A 22,201-nucleotide genomic window follows, 5' to 3' on the forward strand; every position below is an offset into this window, starting at 1 on the left:
CCACTTCACAATTATGTGCCACTTTGTGTTGGTCTATCACATAAAATTCCAATAAAATACATTTACATTTTTGGTTGTAACATGACGAAATGTGGAAAATGTCATACATATTTGTATGCATTAAATAAGTATTTGTATTTGGGCAGTAGTTGAATAAGGGGCCAAAAAACTGATCTTGCACAGGTTACTTGTCCAATTGCCTGCCTTGCCGAACTCTGCGTTCAAAAGATTTTGTTGAAATATCTTTCAGCATTCTGCACACTTAAGGTGTGTCAGATGCATGGTCCCCTGCTGTGTGGTTTGGCTCCTTCTGTTGGCCCATGTTTCCTGTAGTAATTTATTGGCTGGTAGAAGAAACCACATAGCACAGCAGGGAACTCCAACATTCCACACTGCCAACAGTGTCAAATACAGAAAGTCTTAGAGCAAGCTTCCCCCGAGCCAAGTTTGGTGGTATGGACAGCAGGGCAAGTAAATAATAAAGGTTTGCTTAGTATCGAGACCTTTATTTCATGTTTTAAAGATAGCCAAAGAGCAACTAAAATTGCCTGTAGGCATTAGGTGGCCATTGGGATGCCTTCAGACCTGCAACTTAATATGCTGGGGGGGAATAGACTGGTGGAGCTGGACTCAGTAATTCCTATTCCACCCAAATAGGGAGAGTGCTAGAAGAGTCTGCTGGAGGTAAATTTGCAAATCCAACAAAGAGATAGTTATGTTCCTTTATCTCTGAAGGTTTGACAGTATTTTACACAGTTATCAGAATGTCATATGTAGATGACAATAACCCTGCAATTTCTCCATTTTCTAATCGAAATCGATACATTTTTATAACTTTGTTATCATTTACAGTTTTTCACATCATACTCTTGTTAATGAATAACAGTGGGAAATAGGGGGAAAACGTGTCCCTTTAGGTATATATGGTGGGACAGCAGAAGCTCATCAGTACAGAAGACCAGAGAGGCACCATGTACACCTTCTTCATTCTTCTGCTCACCATCTGGCGGGCTCAAGCTGTCACTTTGGTAAGTCCTAACAGAGATTAAACTATATTAACCACTGCCATCATTTTAGGGAAAGTTTTTTTGCAAAAGCATTGTATTATTTTCTTTATTCTTTAGGAAACACAAACCGCAGTTCATATGCAAAATGTGCAGCCAATGTAATCGATTTTCATCTTAAGTTTTTTTCTCAGTAAACATATTTAAGGAAGGACTGTAGCCTTGCATTTAATAAAACTATGTGCTGCAAAACTTAAAGCTGAATTCCAGGTAAACAGCTAAATGGAAAAATGAAATATTTAGAAAGGAACAGTTTTACCTGTCAAAGGATTTGTATTTCTGTCCACTCAGTCCTGAGATTTACACATCTCTGAAACACAGCACTGCTCTATCTTGCAAGGCAAAAGACCTGCTTTTTCTCTCCTAAAGTTTATGAGCACTTACAGGTCTTGTCCCTCATGTCGGCTGTGGCTGCTTTCACCACAGTTGGATGAGAAGATCAGGCAGAGGACAAGCCTGTAGTTTGTCAATCAGCAGCTGGCCATACCAAGCACTACTGCATTGGCAGAACTGACTATGCTGCTGAATCCCTTCCACTTGGGCTGCAGTGTCTGGGAGGGGAAGCATGTGAGACAAAAATGAAGGAAGATTTGATTGACTCAAGAGATCTGTTTTCAATTTATGGGGCTGTCACACAAAAGCCTTTAGATATATTTTAGGAGTTGGCATACACGGGCATTTGTGCTTTTCTCTTACATCAATTTGTGAATCTTTTTTCACAGCTATGGAAGGCAATATTAGAATTTTTCATTGCAGTATGTATGCAATATATTGCTTTTGGTTTTTACCTTCCTACAAAGTCAATACAAAGGTATCTCAGAGGCATATTCAAATTTGAAGGCAAATGTACCTTTTATTTACCTGAAATGTTACCATTTGTCTGTGCTTGATTTACTTCTAATCGTAAAGCTCCTTTACACTATCATGTACATCCACTAATTATTGCAATTAAAAATCCCTGTATATTGACAGCATTAGAAAATATTTCAAGATGAATGAAATAATTCTCTGGCTATAGTGTTTATCTGGTTAGATACATTCTGTATCAGAGCTCATGTAACATTTTCAGATATTTTTTCTTTATATTCCTGTGCCATGATAATTAGGATTTCAACAGATTTTCACTTGGAATTGCCTCAGTGCAAAGGTTATGACTGTTTATCAATTTCTGAGAATTTAAGTGGGTTTTAAAAACCCACAATGCAGTGCATAGAACTCTTTTTTTTTAAGGCTGAACACCAGGGACACAAAAAAAATGCCCCTGCAATGGGTCTCCTTACACATACACACTAAATGGCATAAGTGCTCTTTTTCTGCCTAGGGTAACAGTGAAAAGCGCCTGCTTTATTCTTGATCCCTCGACAGCCACCACTCACCTCTTCTCTATGGCTTGTGGAAGGATCCCCCGGCGTCTTCACTTACAATGCCAGACTGATGGTCCTGCATTGTATGTGATGATGGCTCAGCTGTGACCGCCAGCTAAAGTGCTGAAGAGCAGAGGCTGTGGGGGATCGGTTGCATGGAAGGAGAAGCCCGTAGGATCGAGGATTAATATAGGTAAATGTGCTTTTTACTGGTACTCTAGGCAAAAATTAGTATGTGACTCTTGTGTGAGGGGAGCCCCACTGGAAGAGCAAATTTTGTAATTTCCCTGGATTTCACCTTTACATTTAGTTGGAACATGTTCTACTGCAAACCATTTATTCTCTCATCTCTATGCATTTTGCCTGCACTGAAAATACATGACAAAGCATCTGGTGTGAACTAAAAGGCAATACCAGTGTATTTAATATATTGTTGTAGTTAGTTGAGATAGAAATATTAGAACCCCTTCTAATGATTCTATTTTATTACTTTTTGTGTTTATCTGTCAGAGCAATGTATGGATTAGTAATGTGTATGTTTGTCTTTTACAAGACGCAGAGTTTGATCTCTGAATCTGGATCTGGATTCCTGGATGAGAATGGAGTCTGTTACTGCACCGTCAACCTCCCAGATACCACCTTCCCGGCTGACCGCTTTGAGAAGCTGGAGATATCAAACCGCAACCTGACAATCACTGTGGAGAAGGAAATTACTAAGGTATGAATACCATATCTGCTATATATAAGGAGAGACTATAGATTAACCACCTCAATACAGGGCACTTTGAATGACAATTGCGCGGTCATGCTACACTGTAACCATGTAAATTTGTTATCATTTTCTTCTCACAAATAGAGCTTTCTTTTGGTGGTATTTAATCACTCCTGGGTTTTTTATTTTTTCCTAAAAAAAAAAAAAAGACCAAAAATTTTGAAAAAAAAAGTTTTTCTTGTTTCTGTCAGTAAATTTTGTAAATAAGTAATTTTTCTCCTTCACCGATGGGCGCTGATGAGGCAGCACTGATGGGCACTGATAAGCTGCACTGATGGGCACTGATGAGGTGGCACTTATGGGAACTGATGAGGCGGCACTTATGGGCACTGGTTAGGTGGCACTGATGATGAGGCACGAATAAGCCGCACTTATGGACACTGATAGGTGGCACTGATATGTGGCACTGATGAGCACTGATAGGCGGCACTGATGGGTGGCACTGGTGGGCACTGAGCACAGATAGGTGGCACTGATGCGTACAGATAGGGGGCACTGGTGGGCACGGATAGGCGGCACAGACGGGTGGCATGGATGGGCGGCACAGATGGGCGGCACTGATGGGCATTGATGGGTGGCATTTATGGGTGGCATTGACAAGCAGGAGTGATGGGCATTGATGCGCAGCAGTGATGGGCTTTTATGGGCAGCACTGATAGCCAGTACTGACTGGCATCACTAATGGCCACTGATTGCTGGCACTTGTGGGCACAGATTGGTGGCAATTGTGGGCACTGGTTGGCACTGATTGCTGGCAGTGGTGGGCACACAGTTCTGGCACTGGTGGGCACTTCATTGTAATCAGGGCACTGATGATCAGTGCCCTGATTACATCCCTAGCTGTCCCCTGTGAGGAGATGCTGCTGATCGGCTCTCCTCACACTCTGTCAGTGTGAGGCGAGGAGCGCCGATTAAAGGCATCTCAGTGTTTACATGTGACCGGCTGTGATTGGACACAGCCGATCGCATGGTTAAAGAGTCGTGGCCACGATCACCGCGATGCGCGCCCCCGGAGGTGCGCGAGTGTGGTCGCTCTGGAAGGCCATCATATGACGTCCACCCAGAACGAGAGCCGCACCGCCCAACCATCATTTGACGGCGGGCGGGAAGTGGTTAACATACCTCATAACTTTCTGAGATGAGAAACGACACACCCCTACAATGCATCATGCCATGAAGAATTGTTATGCAAAAAATTATTGGTTAACCCACAAGTGATCATTTTCACCACTGATTTTTCTTTATGCCAGCATTTAAAATTAACATTTGCAGTAATTTAGTGTTTGGATATACAGTAAGGTTTGCAACAATATAACACTTCTAGCACATTTATTTATAAAGGTCTATACATCAGCCCAAAAGGAGGGACACATGAGGAGGAAAGAGGGACAGGGGGACGTGGTTCCAAAAGTGGGACAGTCCCTCCAAAATCAGAGACAGTTGGGAGATATGGATTAGCAACTCTAGAAAGTCCACAGGAATTCATAGAGGACATTTTCAGCCTAATTCTTATTTATGTAACTTTAAAGCATTTTTAAAAAGCACATATTATTGTTTGTCCGAATACAATTTTGATGAGAATTTAACATGTTTTTCTTTTACATTCAGTACATCATATACAGGCTAATAGATTCTCCATGTAGGGGTTTCATGCTAAATAACTGCTGGGTGAAAAGTGTCTTACAGAATAAGCTACGTAGACAATAAAACATTTTCCAAAATTCATGAAGCTACATGAGTCATCTTAACAATAATCTCACAATACTTTTCGCAAGAACAGAAACTCGTATTCAAAACATTTAATTCACATACCAAAAGAATCCATAGGATTTTTTACATGAAAAAATTATTTATTTGTCGTGTATTGGCATTCTATTTCTTTAAGCATTGTTTTAGCTCCTCCTAAAATGGCTCTAGTCTCTGCTCTCTTTAGTAGATGCCTCATAGAATCTCTCTCTATGTATAGTTACATAGTTAGTCAGGCTGAAAAAACATACTAGTCCATCCAGTAAGTTCGACCAACACAGCATCACCAATCAGGTTCAAAATTTCATGGAAGGTTTGAATGTAATTGGTGGCCATGAGGCTTTCTGCCTAGACTATGCGGGAGGGGGGTACAATTATTTTTTCAAAGACATAAAGGAAGCTAAATTGAACGTAGGTAAAATCAACGTTCTACTTATTGTCATGATCTTGGTCTGAAACTCGTTTCTTCAGTATTCTGAGTAACTGATCCTGATCATTATGGATGTAAGGTGCGTATACATATTTCTAGGTAACTCTTCCTACAATCTGGATAAAGGGTGCCAGCTGTTGGGTGAAGGTGGCATTGTGCAGAGACTGAAAAGAAACTTATTCTAAGGTGTGGAGAGACTTTGAGGCCACCATGTGACCATGAACTGGTCTCCTCTTTCTGGAGAGAACCCAGCTGTTGGACAGGTACTCTTGACATCTTAAGAGAGAGATCTTCAAAGATTTTATTTAGCATCAATAGTAGATTGCAAGACCAACTAGACACCAGCTGATGTGACAAGCTTGTGCCTGATCCAGTACGATATGTCAACAGCACACACTACAAGCGCCCAGTAAATAATTTTGCACTTTATCTCAATATTGTGGGTGTGCTGATGACAGGGTCAATACAAGTATGGTATAAGTTAATGTCCTGTTACTCTGCCTTGATTGGGTATTAGTACAGTTTAAAAGAAAGCAAAGAGATGACTTTGTATTTAATTCAGCAGAGCCATAAAAGTACTTGTGCAGGTGGGATGTGAAGTGTAAGTGAGCGTGGTCAGGGAATTGGAAGAGGACCAGAGTACAGTGTCAGATTGCCACCATAAATTCTAAGGTGGCTGCATTGAGTGGATGATGTCTCTCTCATCTCTGGCACCCGAGAAAGTAGTAATGAATGGGAAAAAGAAGGCAAGAGACCTCCAGTGAGATGCTGAGACCAATGTGTAAAGGAAGAGGGGCACTGGCTATTTATGACTCTGAAGCTTCTGGTTTGGACTCTGAAGTGATCAGACAAAGTTGTGGATATACTGAAGCTTAAAGCTTTGATTTTATTTTGATAAAAATAACAAACATGTCTAGACTTACCTGCTCTGTGCAATGGTTTATGCACAGAGCAGCCCTGATCCTCTTCTTCTGGAGTCCCCCACGGGTGCTTAAGGCTCCTCCTCGACTTTCCATGGGGGCACCCATGCGTGCGTGCCCCTGAGTCCCCGCTGCTGTGTCCACTGCCCCCAGCTCCCATGTCACAGCTTTTTATTGACCACAGCAGGAGCCAATGGTTCCTGCTGCTATCAATCTATCCAATGAGAAGACCGACAGCAACTGGAGCATGCATAGAATGTATTAAGGTGAAAAACTATGAGACTTTACAACCACTTAAAATGTTTGTGATGATTCCAGTCACTGCATCTAAGGCCCTTTGAGGTTAGCCCCTGCCGGCCATCTCTTACAGCCACTGCCTTTCCTTATCTGCATACTTGCTCTACTTAGGTGATTTAAAGTATTAAAGAGGCAGCCAGACAATAAGGATTTTGAGAAAAGGTCAGCAATGGCAGGCTCCATAGTACCTCCATAATGCTCACATTACAAGAGGCAGTGTTATTTTTCCATCTGATCACTGAGCAGTATCCTGGCTATAGGAAGGAAATCGTGACTCCTCACAATTCTACTTTTATCTCAAATATCTTCAGTCCTGATAAATTCCTAAAGCTTTACCTTTTTCAGTCACCTAAATATAGAAGTCCCATCTAGGAGCAGATACTACAAGGTCCCTCCTATGACATTTGCTCATCAATTTTTCCTCCTCCAAAGCACTCTTATTATACAGGGCGAAACCTGAAATACGTAAACTTCTCTTCCTAGAAGAGGTGATCCCTAGATTTAGGTGGTGTGGCATTTTGACTGAATCTCATACATTTGGATATCCAGAACAGAATTAAAATGTCAGTGTTATTTTTTGGTTTGCCAATATAGGTGTAATGTGACCTCCAAAGGAACAGTCAGAGACTATAGAAAAAATCTCCTCTTATATAGAAAAACATTGTTGCTTTTAGGAAAAGTGTAGTAAAAATAGAGTGTGGGAGGTATAGCATGAGCAATTTACAGCGGTGAACTGCAGTGAGCAACATTGCAGGTTGTCAAGGCTGTTGCCGCCTGCCAGGGCCAAACTTTGAGCAAATTCTTATGCCTCGTACACACGATCGGACTTTCAGACAACAAAACCGTGGATTTTTTTCTGAAGGTTGTTGGCTCAAACATGTCTTACATACACATGGTCACACAAATGTTGGCCCAAAATTCCGAACGTGAGAACGCGGTGACGTACAACGCGTACAACGAGCCGAGAAAAAGGAAGTTCAATTGCCAGTGCGGCGCCTTCTGCTTGATTCAGAGCATGCGTGAACTTTTGTGCTATGGACTTGTGTACACACTTCTCGAAATTTGAGAACCTGCTCTCAAACATTTGTTGGCGGAAAGTCCGACAGCAAATGTTCTATGGAACATACACACGGTCGGACTTTCCGACAACAAGCTCACATCCAACATTTGTTGTCGGAAAGTCCGATCACGTGTACGTGGCATTACTATTTCTGGTACAGTTCTTGGAATGAGTGGCTCATGCTGTTTGTGCGCCTATACCTTATTTGCTATTTACTTTCCTGCCCCAGGGCTGCTGCTCCCTGCTAGGCCTAGACTGTGAGTGATATCTTATTATCTCTGGCAAAATTTCTGACATTGAAAGTGGCTGAAACTATTTATTATACTGCTTCTGGCCATATTCCCATTATCTGTTGTCAGAGCTTGCCAAAGCTTCTAAGCAGCCAAAAAAACACTGGTATACATTATTTCCAGGGATGCTATGAGCTGTTTTTTGCCAACTTTTAAAATTTTTTACAACATCATCTTGTGAGGCAGCTGTCAGGGACTTCCCAGACCGATTTGCACAATTCAACGTCATTTGTTGCTCTGTATTGCACCCTTTTTGAAACCTTATTCCTAATGATATCAGTGAGACTTACGCTTTGGAAGTTCAAATTTTCAGACTCTTGCAATTTATTAACCTTTTCCCATCCGTGCTATAGCCGAATGATGGCTACAGCGCGAACCTACAATGCCAGGAAGCCGTCAATAGACATCCTCCCCTTTGCACGCTGTGTTTACCGAGTCATTGAGATCCCGGCCCCTTACCATGTGATCAGCTGTCAGCCAATGACAGCTGATCACGTGATGTAAACAGAAGATCGGTAATCATTTTTTTTCTCCTCACGCTGTTAGTGTGAGGAGAAAAAAAAGGTCGATCCCCGGCTTCTGTGTAAGGGACATCGGTCCCGAAGAGGAAGAGGCACAGCCGCCTCATCTGTGCCACCCAGTACCGCCTGCCAGTGCCACCTGCCAGTGCCCACACAGTGCATATCAGTGCCCACCAGTGTAAATCAGTGCCACCAATCAGTGCCAACTATCAATGCCCAGGAATGTCACCTACCAATGCTCACCAGTGGTGCCAATCAATGCCTCATCAGTACCACCTAGCAGTGCTGCCTATCAGAGTCACCTACCAGTGCCCATCACTGTCCATCACTGCCACCCATCAGTGCCCATCACTGCCACCTATCAGTGCCAGCTATCAGTGCCCTTCAGTGCCCGTCAGTGCCACCCCTCAGTGCCACCAATCAATGCCCTTCAGTGCCCGTCAGTGCCACCCCTCAGTGCAGCCTTTTCAGCGTACATCAATGAAGGAGAAAAATTACCTGTTTGCAAAATCGTATAAGAAAATATAAAATGGTTTTGTATTTTCTTTCAAAATTTTCGATCTTTTTTCATTTTTTTAACAAAAAAAAATCCCAGAGGTGATCAAATACCACCAAAAGAGAGCTCTATTTGTGGGAAAAAAATGATAAAAATGTAATTTGAGTACAGCGTTACATGACCGCGCAATTGTCATTCAAAATGTGACAGCGCTGAAAGCTGAAAATTGGTCTGGGCAGGAGGGGGGTTTAAGCAAGTGGTTAAAAAGTTTGGTCAAATCACAAACAAGCATAGTTCACTCATCCTTGCTAATCAAGGGAAGCAAGTTTCAGAGCCATAAAGAAGAGGGTTCACTTTACAATTTTTGAAGTCTTACTGTATATAGCAAATTGTAATTTATGTTTGTTGCTCTTTTATTTACTCTACCGAATAAGTGAGACACGACTAGATAAATAGGGTTTTACTGATTATGGGGATTTTATTTTTTAATATTAGGCAACAATAAAGTAAAAAAATAATAAGCCACCGGTAGGAACATTTTCATTACAATATTTGCATACATCTCTCTTGGGTATGATTTAACATAACCAGGGGAGTTTTGGACTGGGAAATAAGGGGTTGAAGGGATATATTGGGCTGATGGTCCTGAGGGGAGGTACTTCACTATTCAGTCAGAGTGGGAACCACAATCAGTGACACATGCTGGACATTATGTAGCTAATTTTTCCCTGTTTAGACCTATGATCACAGCATCTGGCAGAGGGAATTCTACCAACACTGATTCACTTTGTAGTTTTGAGATGTCATGTGATCAAATACCCAACAGCACAATGGAAGCTAATCCTGAAAGCTGTGGAAAGATGGGTCAATGAACATTTATGAATATTAACCTTTCACCATGTCCACTATTCACTGGTACACAAATTATGACACACTTTGTCTGATAGACATTCCTCAGTCTACTGAAATCTAGCATTAAAGGGCCAATTAGTTAAAGTTGCCTCCCAGGCCAAAGGTTCTCAGTCCTCCCTTAAAGAAAAGTAGGTCCAAAGCTTTTTTGGCTTATTTCTCCTGTTACCCATTTTCAGCTGACAACGAGCTAAAGCCCGAACTCTGGAAAGATTTCAACCATATTGTCAGGATCTGCCCAGATGCCTGATCGGCAACTGGCTCAGCTTCTCAGCATGCCATCGATAGCTTGACCCAGCTGCTCTTGCCCCTCCACAGCCTGGTGCTCCAGTGAGCCCTGGAGGGGCAGAGCAAAGAGACTTGACTGACAGTCATTGCTTTCTGCTCACTGAAGGCTAAGAACTGAGCCATTAGCAGTCTTTTGATTGCTCAGTTCTCAGTCTTAGAAGTGGCAAGGAACAGATGAAACATCGTACCAATGCTGCATCCACCTAGATAAGTATACAGTAATTTTTTTTTTTAAATCCCAAACTTCTCTTTGAAAATACCACAGGAGATTGATTATCATCATGGCTGCAGTAAGGTGAATTCAGACTTTAGCACCTAAAAAAAAATCACATCAACCAGTTCATAATGTTATTGACGAGATTGCAGGAGGACCATAGAGAGTTGCATTCTCCAACTTGCAGACCACATACTAATATCAGGAATGAAGTGTAAAGTGCATCAGCCAAAACTTTTAGGCTTCATGCACACTGTATGATATTGATGCTTTTTTCTCCTACAGGGGTTTAGCAGCCGCAAAAAAGTGTCAAAAAGCTGCTTTTTGCATGTGCATTAATATGCCTTCCTATGTCTGGCATTAATACATTCTATTGGCAAGAATCCTGGCCATTCCAATGCATTAATGCGGGAATGCGACTGGAGTTAACACACGTTAAGGTACTTTTGAGTGTTTTTTTATGCTCAAAAGCTCCTACCTTGAATGCACAAGTGATAGCGTTTTCTGCCTCTAAACTTCTGCCACTAAATACTAAAGATGCATATTGTGTGCATGGACACATAGGCTAACATAGAGGGGAGTTTAAAGACAGAGAAAATAAAAAGCTCAAACACCTGTAAAAGAAGCTTTTTTGGGCTGCAGTGTACATGAGCCCTTAAAGAAGAAGTATGTTTGTTTTGTTGTTTTAAGATTCATACTTACCTAGGTGGATGCAGCATCGGACTGATGCTGCATCTGTCCCCCGCCGCCTCTTCACTGAGAACTGAGCCACTGAACACGATGGCTCGGTTCTCTTAGCTCCCCGAGCGGAGAACTGCTGCCTGTCGGTCAGCAGATCTCCTGCTCTGCTCCTCCATGCTCATTGGAGTGCTGAGCTGTGGAGGGGCAGGGAGCTAATAGGCTAAGACTGCCATCAGTCCTGGCAGCTGGCGGATCCAGACTTCCTAACTCGGGATGACGCAGTGCCTGGACTGATCTTGGTGACATCAGCGTAGAGCAGACTTCAGCCCGCTCTCTGCTGAAAATGGGTCACAGGAGTGCAAAATGTATTGCACTCCTGTGACCCATAGGAGAAGCCTAGACAAACAAACTAAGGTTGGACTTCTCCTTTAATTTTGTTCTGGTAAAAGTGAGAAAGGTTTAAATATGTTAGATTTTTATTGATGTGTGTTTTGTGGGAAATGTATTCTCACTTCCTGTTAAAGGGGGCCATAGAAAACAACCTGGTGAGAAATCTCCACCCTTCCCCACTCTATCCAAATCTTATTAAATAGTTAGTGTTAGGTATAAATTATTTCCTGCGTTATCAAAAATGAAGAAAGGTTTGTTTTCAGATATATTTTCAGCAGAACATAAGGTATACTGACAGTAATACATACAGGTGTGATATCTCTGTACAGATCTACATCTATCAGAGTACATTGACCGTGTACATAGAGCAACTGAAGAACCTGACCAAACGTGTGGAGATCATGGAGAACGGAGGTCACTCCTACACTGAACTGGACTTTGAGCTCATCAAGTTGGAGATCAAAGAGATGGAGATCCTCATAGTGCAGCTGAAAGAGTCATTTAATGGCTCCAATGTCATCATAGAGACTCTCTACCAGGAGGTAAGACAAAACTATGTATTCTCACCAGTGGTGGGCCATCAGAGCAGGCCTAAACTATCAGAATCATTGATCTATGTAATATATTATATTATAATATATTTTTTCCATGAATGTGCATTCAATCATTCCCAATAGTCTATATTCTTCATTACTTTTCTCTTGGTTGCACTGCTATTAGTAGTGTATGTTTATGTTAGAGCTTTTATCCAATTATATTTCAGCCATGATAGCCATAATGTGTTGCCAGGGTCAAATAAATCTGCCTTGAGGTACAGTACTGGCGCCTGTAGCTTACAGTAAATGACAATGAAACATTAGCTTTAACCAATCAGATTTTTAGTTGGCGACTTTGGGACCATCTAGCAGGTGTACAATAACTTATGCCAGAAATATGAATGGACAGACTCAACTTTCATCTTTAGCCTCCATGGAAATAGAAAAGTTATTAGAGTAAATTAAACACACAAAACGCACATTGAACTCTTTTTGAGGGAATGAAAAAAAGAAATATGGATTTTGTGTACAAATAATAGTAGTTTTGGTGAGTATAATGCATTTTATTTACATTTTTTTAATATAGTCAACCCTACCTAATGCAGGCCCTGCTTTTTCTGTCTCCCGGGTTTTTTTTTGTGCTGAATTTTTAAGGGTGCTTGTCCCTTTAAAGAAATAAAGAACTAAAAAAAATGTGTAATTAAATGGCACAATAAAAACACTAAGTATCACCATTTACAATAAAACCATAGTGATTGTGCATAAATAATCTGTGCATAAATAATTCAATAATTCGATTGCAAAGATTAAGTGATTAAGAACCAGTCCCAATATTAAAGTCCAAAAATTGTGAAGCAATAGGGAAATAGACATGTGCACACTGAAATATTTTGTTTCTGAATTTTGTTTTTGTCCGAAAAATAAATTTATTTAGTTACTCCCGAAATTCGTTTTTATTTATTTCGTTTTTCGTTAAAAATTGCATTCCTCCGAAAATCCAAATTGAGGTTGAATCTGTCATTGAAGGCTTATGGTGTCTGTCGAATATTCAAAGAGGATTCGACGGAGCAGCTAAACTGTACGACGCCGTATAGTTTACCTGCTCCGTCGAATCTTCTTAGAACTTTCAACGGACACCATAAGCCAAAGTACGTGTGTACTTAGTTCTAGCTATTTTACTGCTCCTCCTCTTTGGTTACAATCAGCCAATAACATTCATCATCATCATTATTTTTATTTATCTTTTCTCCCCTACGTTGAATCTTTTCTCTCCTACGTCGAATCTTTTCTCTCTATGTTGAATCTTTTCTCTCTATGTAGAATAATCTTGGACTAATAGAGTTAAGGTTAGGCACATTCGACCACAGGTTTGATGGACACAGATTGTTATTGTCAGCATCATGTCGAATCTCCTATCTATATCGAACTGTTGTAGCAACGAAAACGAAAATCAAGCATTTGTTTATGTGGGATCTTTCATTTTTCGGAATCTGCACTTTCGTTATCGTTTGTTAAAACGATAATGAAAATACCTGAAATTCGGACAAAAATGCATTCGGACGAAATGAATGCACATGTCTAGAAATAACCCAAGGAATCCCTCTGGTAACAATTATAGTGAAAAAGTTTATTGCCCAGTGCAGGAAAACAACTCAAGTGCTACGATGCTGAGATAGGGCAATCATTCAAGGCAGCTTACTGAACTCATAGATCTCAACACAGAAGCTATAAAAGCGCTTGCAAAAATGTGTCCTCCAGCCTGGTTAGACTACCATCCATCCACTATGGATCAAACCCCCAGAGCTTCATATCAAAAGCAGTTCACAGCCACAGTTATCAATTATGTAGATAGAAAAAAGTGAAGCTTCATGGTGCAGTAAACCTCTATAACATTTATTAGTTGGACAATTGCACTTACAGTTCAGCAGTAGGAATGTAACAGTGTATCAAACACAATACAGGCTTCAAGCACTGCTACGGGTCCCGGCAGTGTCTATACCCAATATTGTCACTTAATCAGCTCCACCTGACATGTTTCTCCAGAAAGGGCGTCTTCATATTTCCTGCCCTTTTTTATAACTATTTTATAGGTCATCACTGAAGACCTAGATTTGTAATGGCCTTTTACTTTTCTTAAATTGTGCAATTCACTAAGTGCAATGCTACCTTAGTGCTTAAAGAGAACCTGTCCTCAGATCTTTTAATTCAACAAAAATCATTTATCCCACATATGTGCATTTAACATATCTTATGCCTGTTATTTTAAAGTGCAAATATAAATTGTGCAGACATCCAAAAGCCCCAAGATTGCTGCTGAGTGCCACCATCTTGGATGTGATGTCAGCAACCCAGCTGACTCAGACAGGGCCACTATTAGAAATTGTTGGGCCCCATACAGCCTGCCTGACAGGCTATATAGTGCCCTCTCTGTCCCCTTCCCCTGCTGCTGAACTGGTTGGGCCAGAGGAACTTTTAATTAAGTGCTAGGAACCACAGACCCAGGAGTTACTGTGCATGTGCTCAAATGTATTTGAAGAGTCCTCTCTCTGCCCCCAGGACCCCTGCTGAACTGATAGGGCCTGGCCACATACAGAAGGACCAGCTCTCTACCCTTCTATCCCTGGACTCAGAACTGTTAATCAAGTGACACTCTATATTCCCCTTTGCTCCTTCCCTGACTGCTACATACAAGTTTATGTAGGGAGGTAAGGGGAGGAGCAGTGAAGGGCAGAGGAGGTGGACCAGCACAGAATGTATTCCCAGAGAAGGAGAGTGCTATGACCAAGGAGGGAGGAGCTGTGCCAAGGAATTTTACCCCCGGGGTTAATTTTCACCCCATTCTTACCTGGTTTGCTGGGCAGAACTATAATAGCATACTTACCCACCCAGCAAATCCAGCCCAATCTAGCTACAACCCGGGTCCTGCACCATCGTCTTGTTTGTGAGGCTAGCTGTCTCTTCCAGATCCTAACAGCTGGCTCTCTGCTGATGCTGATGATGATTATGCATGAGCTGTGTGCTATACATAGCCCCATTGACTCCTGGGATTTAGGATGTGGCTATCTCTGGAAAGTTTCAGATGAGGGAACATCATTCGAAAAAGCCAGAAGCACTGTGCTGCACTCCACTGAAAATACTGGATATATTCCAGCCAAAAAAAAAGATAATTTGAATAAAGAGATCCCCCACCACTTTTACCCTATTCCCCCCTTTTATTTCCTCCTTATATCCTCACATCTATTTCTAACAAAATTACTATGGTTTATATCATATGCTGAGTAATTTGGTGTTCTAAGTTTGAGATTTTTTTCTTGTTCAAAGATGTTATTGAGATTTTTATGAAAACAGAATCATAACAGCTGTTACCCATATATCCAGTGAAGTGACTGGCCTCAGGTGATACACAGAGATTAAATAAATCCTCCTACATAAGTTGTATATGTTTATCTGCAGCTGTTTGTCCACTACATCCAATCAAAGTGCAGAATTTACACAGGATCCCTCAGCTTTGAAAAACAGGGGGGTGGGGAGCTGAAGTTACATCAGTGAGGAGAGCTCTGAGACCTCATTGGAGGAAAGGGACACACCCCCTACACACTGCTCACAGGAACAGAGCTGAGGCTGTCAATTACAGGCTGTGTCCTCCCCATGTCCCCCCCCCCCCATGTTTAGTTCCAAAACTGTTCTACCAGCTTGTCTGTATTTTCTTTGTAGATCCGTAACATTTCCATCATAGTGAACCAGTTGGAAATCTATGATAAGAACAACGTGCTGGTGATCAGACGGGAGCTTGAGGCTCTGAAGAAACGCTTGGAGGATTGTGAGAAGAACAATACAAAACCAAGCTATCCTTCCCTTCCTTCACCTGATATTGGTAGGTTAAAAGAAAGACCTAACTGAAAGGATAAGTCCACCCTAAAACTAAAATCCCTGCATCTACAGACATCCACAACAATCTAACACTAACCTACCTAGCCCTGTAAAGAACAAATCAGTATACATACCTTTTTTGAAGCTGATCCGATCCGGTCTTCAGTGGCAGAAGCTCTGCAAAGGACACAACCGACAACAGCTGTGAAATGAATGGGGAGTGACTTCACCCATAGACTTACTATGGGGCTTCCGCTGTCGGATGTGTCCTCTGCACCCGCCTACACAGAGAAGCCGCAGCTGACAGCTCAGCGTGGGATCGGGTAGGATCGGCAAAAAAGGTATGTATACTGATTTCTTCTTTACAGGGCTAGATAGGTTAGTCTTAGCTTGTGGATGTCTGTAGGGATTTTAGTGTTAGGGTGGACTTTTACTTTAAGTTCACAAAAGTTATTTAGATTGTAAGTTCTAACAAGCAGGTACCTCTGATTCCTCTTGTATTGATTTGTGTTGTAACTAACTGTACTGTCTGCCTCTATTTTGCAAAGTGCTGCCCAAACTGTTGGCACTATATCGATCTTGTATAATAATAATATTTACCAAATTTAAAACAATATACAGCATCCATGGGCACTGCTCACATTTTTGCATTTTTGGTGCACTGTATGCGAACCTGCCATGCGGGAAACTGCCTTTGCTGTTCTCTCCATATAAAACAAATCTAGGTACCCTGGCTATCATGCAGAAGCTCTGCTTTCAATATTTTGAGTCACTGCCCTGCAAAAATTATAAGGATAATGGGGGGGGGGAATTCCATAAATCTGCTGCACCACTTTTCTGGCATAAATCCCTTGTTACTGTATTGCACCAAATTTATGAAGTATTTGTGACACTTTTGGTTTTGACAGCGACTTGTGCACAGAATTCAGGTAGTTCTTAAATGTGCTACTTTTACATTGTGTCTCATTGAATGCGCCAAATGTAAAAGTAGAGCTAATTAAGACCAACTCTCTTTTGGTGTACAGTGAGAAAAACTGTCTGACAGATTTTGTAAAAGTGTTTTGAGTGCATTCTAAAAGTGACACAGCACGAGCCTAATTCAAGTACAAGTTCTAGACAGAAAAGAGGACGAGGATTCCCCACTACGGGGCTTTTAAGGCCTAAGTATACCAAAATACAGGATTCTTATGTTAAAAAATAGTAGTACAAATTTTATTGAAAACAATGTTAGGAAGAATACGGCGAATATTCATACAGCATGAACAGTAAAAACAAGGTATACAAGGAACAGTACTGTACACTGTCAATACATAAAAAGCCATACATACAGGGTATGCTTCTGAAAAGAAAGCTTTCTTTCTGGAACCAGACCCTGTGTTCATGGCATATTACCATCTCTCTCTCCCTGGCTAGCACTGCTATGTGCTGACTATCTTTACAGATATTATCTTCGGGACTCCCGACCCAATGTCGGCCTGCGATTCTGGGTTGCCATTGTCAGGTTTTTCCCAGGCACTGATATAGGGTCATATTCACTGGCGGCCGCTCATACAGGGCGCAGGGGCGCTGCCCCCCTAATCCATGCGCCCGGCCCCTATTCTCAATGCAGGACGCTGGATGCATGAATGTCAATTTATTTTTATTTTTTTAAGCATATGATTAGAGCCTGTGGCTCTATTTGGCTTCAAAAAGGGTGGGCTCGGAGCACAGTGTCAATGTGTGACATTAGCAAATTAATACTCACTAATGTCTTCCCGTTTCCCCTCCCGGCCAATCAGGAAGTGAGTCCTGAGACCCAATTGGTCAGGAGTCCTAAGACCTAATTGTACTCAAGTCCTAAATCCTGATTGGCCGGGAGGACAAGCGACCGCTGGGACTCGAGTGGAGATGCAGGGGGGAAGCCGCCGAAGCCCCGACCTGGATTGGAGTAACTGCGGGGCTGGCGGGGGGCCTGGCTGGCACCAGGCGAGTGAAGCGGCGATCGATCAATCAAGTGACAGGGTGAGGGGGAAGCTCCGATCGATCAAGTTCCTGGGTGGATGGCTGGTTGAGTGGGGGCCGCAAGCCGCCCCCCCCCCCCAAGAAAGTTGAGCACCAGCCGCCACTGGTCATTTTGCCTCCCCCTGGTTTTTGGATGGACGCTGCTGCAAGTTTTTTTAATCTTTTGGCAATCATCACTTGTATACTGAACAGTATATCTCTCCTTGGTTCCAATCTCTTTATATACTTTGATATTTGGGGGTTGTTTAGCTCAAGTGTGGTACCCGCTACCGAGAACAATCCACGCCAGAAATTCAATTTCAGGGCTTTTTGGCCCACTTTTATTAAGGAGACTTCAAAAAAACTAAATCAAAAGTTTTCCCTCGCAGGGGGTTTTCACCGTCCATACAAATAATGGTAAATTCAGCCTCCTGGCTAGGGATGAGCCGAACACCCCCCGGTTCGGTTCGCACCAGAACCTGCGAACGGACCGAAAATTCGCATGAACGTTAGAACCCCATTGACATCTATGGGACTCGAACGTTCGAAATCAAAAGTGCTCATTTTAACCACTTGACGACCGCCTCACGCCGATGTACGTCGGCAAAGTGGCACGGACAGGCAAAATCACGTACAGGGTACGTGATTTGCCTTCCGCGGGTGGGGGGTCCGATCGGACCCCCCCCCCGGTGCCCGAGGCGGTCGTCTTTTGTCCAGCGGCGATCGGTGATGAGGGGGAGACCATCCGTTCGTGGCCCCCCCCTCGCGATCGCCGCCGGCCAATGAAAACACTCCTTTGCTGCTGTATGCTAAACAGCAGCAAAGGAAGTGATGTCATCTCCCCTCGGGTCGGTATTTTCCGTTCCGGCCCGAGGAGAGAAGACATCTATGTGAGTGCACCAACACACACACACACAGTAGAACATGCCAGGCACACAAAACACCCCGATCCCCCCCCGATCGCCCCCCGATCCCCCCCCAATCCCCCCCCCCCCCTGTCACAAACTGACACCAGCAGTTTTTTTTTGTTTTTTTTTGTTTTTTTTCTGATTACTGCATAGTGTCAGTTTGTGACAGTTACAGTGTTGGGACAGTGAGTATTACCCCCCTTTAGGTCTAGGGTACCCCCCTAACCCCCCCTAATAAAGTTTTAACCCCTTGATCACCCCCTGTCACCAGTGTCACTAAGCGATCATTTTTCTGATCGCTGTATTAGTGTCGCTGGTGACGCTAGTTAGTGAGGTAAATATTTAGGTTCGCCGTCAGCGTTTTATAGCGTCAGGGACCCCCATATACTACCTAATAAATGTTTTAACCCCTTGATTAGCCCCTAGTTAACCCTTTCACCACTGATCACCGTATAACCGTTACGGATGACGCTGGTTAGTTCGTTTATTTTTTATAGTGTCAGGGCACCCGCCGTTTATTACCAAATAAAGGTTTAGCCCCCTGATCGCCCGGCGGTGATATGCGTCGCCCCAGGCAGCGTCAGATTAGCGCCAGTACCGCTAACACCCACGCATGCAGCATACGCCTCCCTTAGTGGTATAGTATCTGATCGGATCAATATCTGATCCGATCAGATCTATACTAGCGTCCCCAGTAGTTTAGGGTTCCCAAAAACGCAGTGTTAGCGGGATCAGCCCAGATACCTGCTAGCACCTGCGTTTTGTGCCTCCGCCCAGCCCACCCAAGTGCAGTATCGATCGATCACTGTCACTTACAAAACACTAAACGCATAACTGCAGCATTCGCAGAGTCAGGCCTGATCCCTGCGATCGCTAACAGTTTTTTTGGTAGCATTTTGGTGAACTGGCAAGCACCAGCCCCAGGCGTCAGGTTAGCGCCAGTACCGCTAACACCCACGCACGCAGCATACGCCTCCCTTAGTGGTATAGTATCTGAACGGATCAATATCTGATCCGATCAGATCTATACTAGCGTCCCCAGCAGTTTAGGGTTCCCAAAAACGCAGTGTTAGCGGAATCAGCCCAGATACCTGCTAGCACCTGCGTTTTGCCCCTCCGCCCGGCCCAGCCCAGCCCACCCAAGTGCAGTATCGATCGATCACTGACACTTACAAAACACTAAACGCATAACTGCAGCGTTCGCAGAGTCAGGCCTGATCCCTGCGATCGCTAACAGTTTTTTTTGTAGCGTTTTGGTGAACTGGCAAGCACCAGCCCCAGGCAGCGTCAGATTAGCGCCAGTACCGCTAACACCCACGCACGCACCGTACACCTCCCTTAGTGGTATAGTATCTGATCGCATCAATATCTGATCCGATCAGATCTATACTAGCGTCACCAGCAGTTTAGGGTTCCCAAAAACGCAGTGTTAGCGGGATCAGCCCAGATACCTGCTAGCACCTGCGTTTTGCCCCTCCGCCCGGCCCGGCCCAGCCCACCTAAGTGCAGTATCGATCGATCACTGACACTTACAAAACACTAAACGCATAACTGCAGCGTTCGCAGAGTCAGGCCTGATCCCTGCGATCGCTAACGTTTTTTGGTAGCGTTTTGGTGAACTGGCAAGCGCCAGCGGCCTAGTACACCCCGGTCGTAGTCAAACCAGCACTGCAGTAACACGTGGTGACGTGGCGAGTCCCATAAGTGAAGTTGAAGCTGGTGAGGTGGCAAGCACAAGTAGTGTCCCGCTGCCACCAAAAAGACAAACACAGGCCCATCGTGCCCATAGTGCCCTTCCTGCTGCATTCGCCAATCCTAATTGGGAACCCACCGCTTCTGCAGCGCCCGTACTTCCCCCATTCACATCCCCAACCAAATGCAGTCGGCTGCATGAGAGGCATTTTTATGTCCTCCCGAGTACCCCTACCCAACGAACCCCCCAAAAAAGATGTCGTGTCTGCAGCAAGCGCGGATATAGGCGTGACACCCGCTATTATTGTCCCTCCTGTCCTGACAATCCTGGTCTTTGCATTGGTGAATGTTTTGAACGCTACCATTCACTAGTTGAGTATTAGCGTAGGGTACAGCATTGCACAGACTAGGCACACTTTCACAGGGTCTCCCAAGATGCCATCACATTTTGAGAGACCCGAACCTGGAACCGGTTACCGTTATAAAAGTTAGTTACAAAAAAAGTGTAAAAAAAAAAAAAAATATGAAATAAAAAAAAATAGTTGTTGTTTTATTGTTCTCTCTCTCTCTATTCTCTCTCTCTATTGTTCTGCTCTTTTTTACTGTATTCTATTCTGCAATGTTTTATTGTTATTGTTATTGTTATTATGTTTTATCATGTTTGTTTTTCAGGTGTGTAATTATTTACACTTTACTGTGCTTTATTGTTAACCATTGTTAACCATTTTTTTGTCTTCAGGTACGCCATTCACGACTTTGAGTGGTTATACCAGAATGATGCCTGCAGGTTTAGGTATCATCTTGGTATCATTCTTTTCAGCCAGCGGTCGGCTTTCATGTAAAAGCAATCCTAGCGGCTAATTAGCCTCTAGACTGCTTTTACAAGCCGTGGGAGGGAATGCCCCCCCCCCCACCGTCTTCCGTGTTTTTCTCTGGCTCTCCTGTCTCAACAGGGAACCTGAGAATGCAGCCGGTGATTCAGCCAGCTGACCATAGAGCTGATCAGAGACCAGAGTGGCTCCAAACATCTCTATGGCCTAAGAAACCGGAAGCTACGAGTATTTCATGACTTAGATTTCGCCGGATGTAAATAGCGCCATTGGGAAATTGGGGAAGCATTTTATCACACCGATCTTGGTGTGGTCAGATGCTTTGAGGGCAGAGGAGAGATCTAGGGTCTAATAGACCACAATTTTTTCAAAAAAGAGTACCTGTCACTACCTATTGCTATCATAGGGGATATTTACATTCCCCGAGATAACAATAAAAATGATTAAAAAAAAAAATATGAAAGGAACAGTTTAAAAGTAAGATTAAAAAAGCAAAAAAATAATAAAGAAAAAAAAAAAAAAAAAAAAAAACACCCCTGTCGCCCCCTGCTCTCGCGCTAAGGCGAACGCAAGTGGCGGTCTGTCGTCAAACATAAACAGCAATTGCACCATGCATGTGAGGTATCACCGCGAAGGCCAGATCGAGTGCAGTAATTTTTCCAGTAGACCTCCTCTGTAAATCTAAAGTGGTAACCTGTAAAGGCTTTTGAAGGCTTTTAAACATGTATTTATTTTGTTGCCACTGCACGTTTGTGCGCAATTTTAAAGCATGTCATGTTTGGTATCCATGTACTCGGCCTAAGATCATCTTTTTTATTTCATCAAACATTTGGGCAATATAGCGTGTTTTAGTGCATTAAAATTAAAAAAAGTGTGTTTTTTCCCCAAAAAATGCGTTTGAAAAATCGCTGCGCAATTACTGTGTGAAAAAAAAAAATGAAAC

General features: G+C 42.9%; 1 protein-coding gene across 2 annotated transcripts in view; it reads left to right on the plus strand.

Annotated features, from left to right (window-relative positions):
• Window positions 1–911: 911 nt before the first annotated feature.
• Window positions 912–22,201, plus strand: part of LOC141107738 (olfactomedin-4-like) — a 184,135-nt gene continuing 162,845 nt past the window's right edge. Inside the window, exons 1-4 of one of the 2 annotated variants that reach the window (XM_073598664.1) lie at window positions 912–1,028; window positions 2,982–3,146; window positions 11,772–11,984; window positions 15,693–15,852. In XM_073598664.1, coding sequence (XP_073454765.1) covers window positions 924–1,028; window positions 2,982–3,146; window positions 11,772–11,984; window positions 15,693–15,852 — 643 coding nt within the window. In that variant the 5' untranslated portion in view covers window positions 912–923. The remainder of the gene's footprint in view (window positions 1,029–2,981; window positions 3,147–11,771; window positions 11,985–15,692; window positions 15,853–22,201) is intronic. The other variant, XM_073598663.1, reaches the window with a different exon arrangement.

The sequence above is a fragment of the Aquarana catesbeiana genome, linkage group LG09, assembly GCF_042186555.1.
Source record: "Aquarana catesbeiana isolate 2022-GZ linkage group LG09, ASM4218655v1, whole genome shotgun sequence".
Classification (NCBI taxonomy): domain Eukaryota; kingdom Metazoa; phylum Chordata; class Amphibia; order Anura; family Ranidae; genus Aquarana; species Aquarana catesbeiana.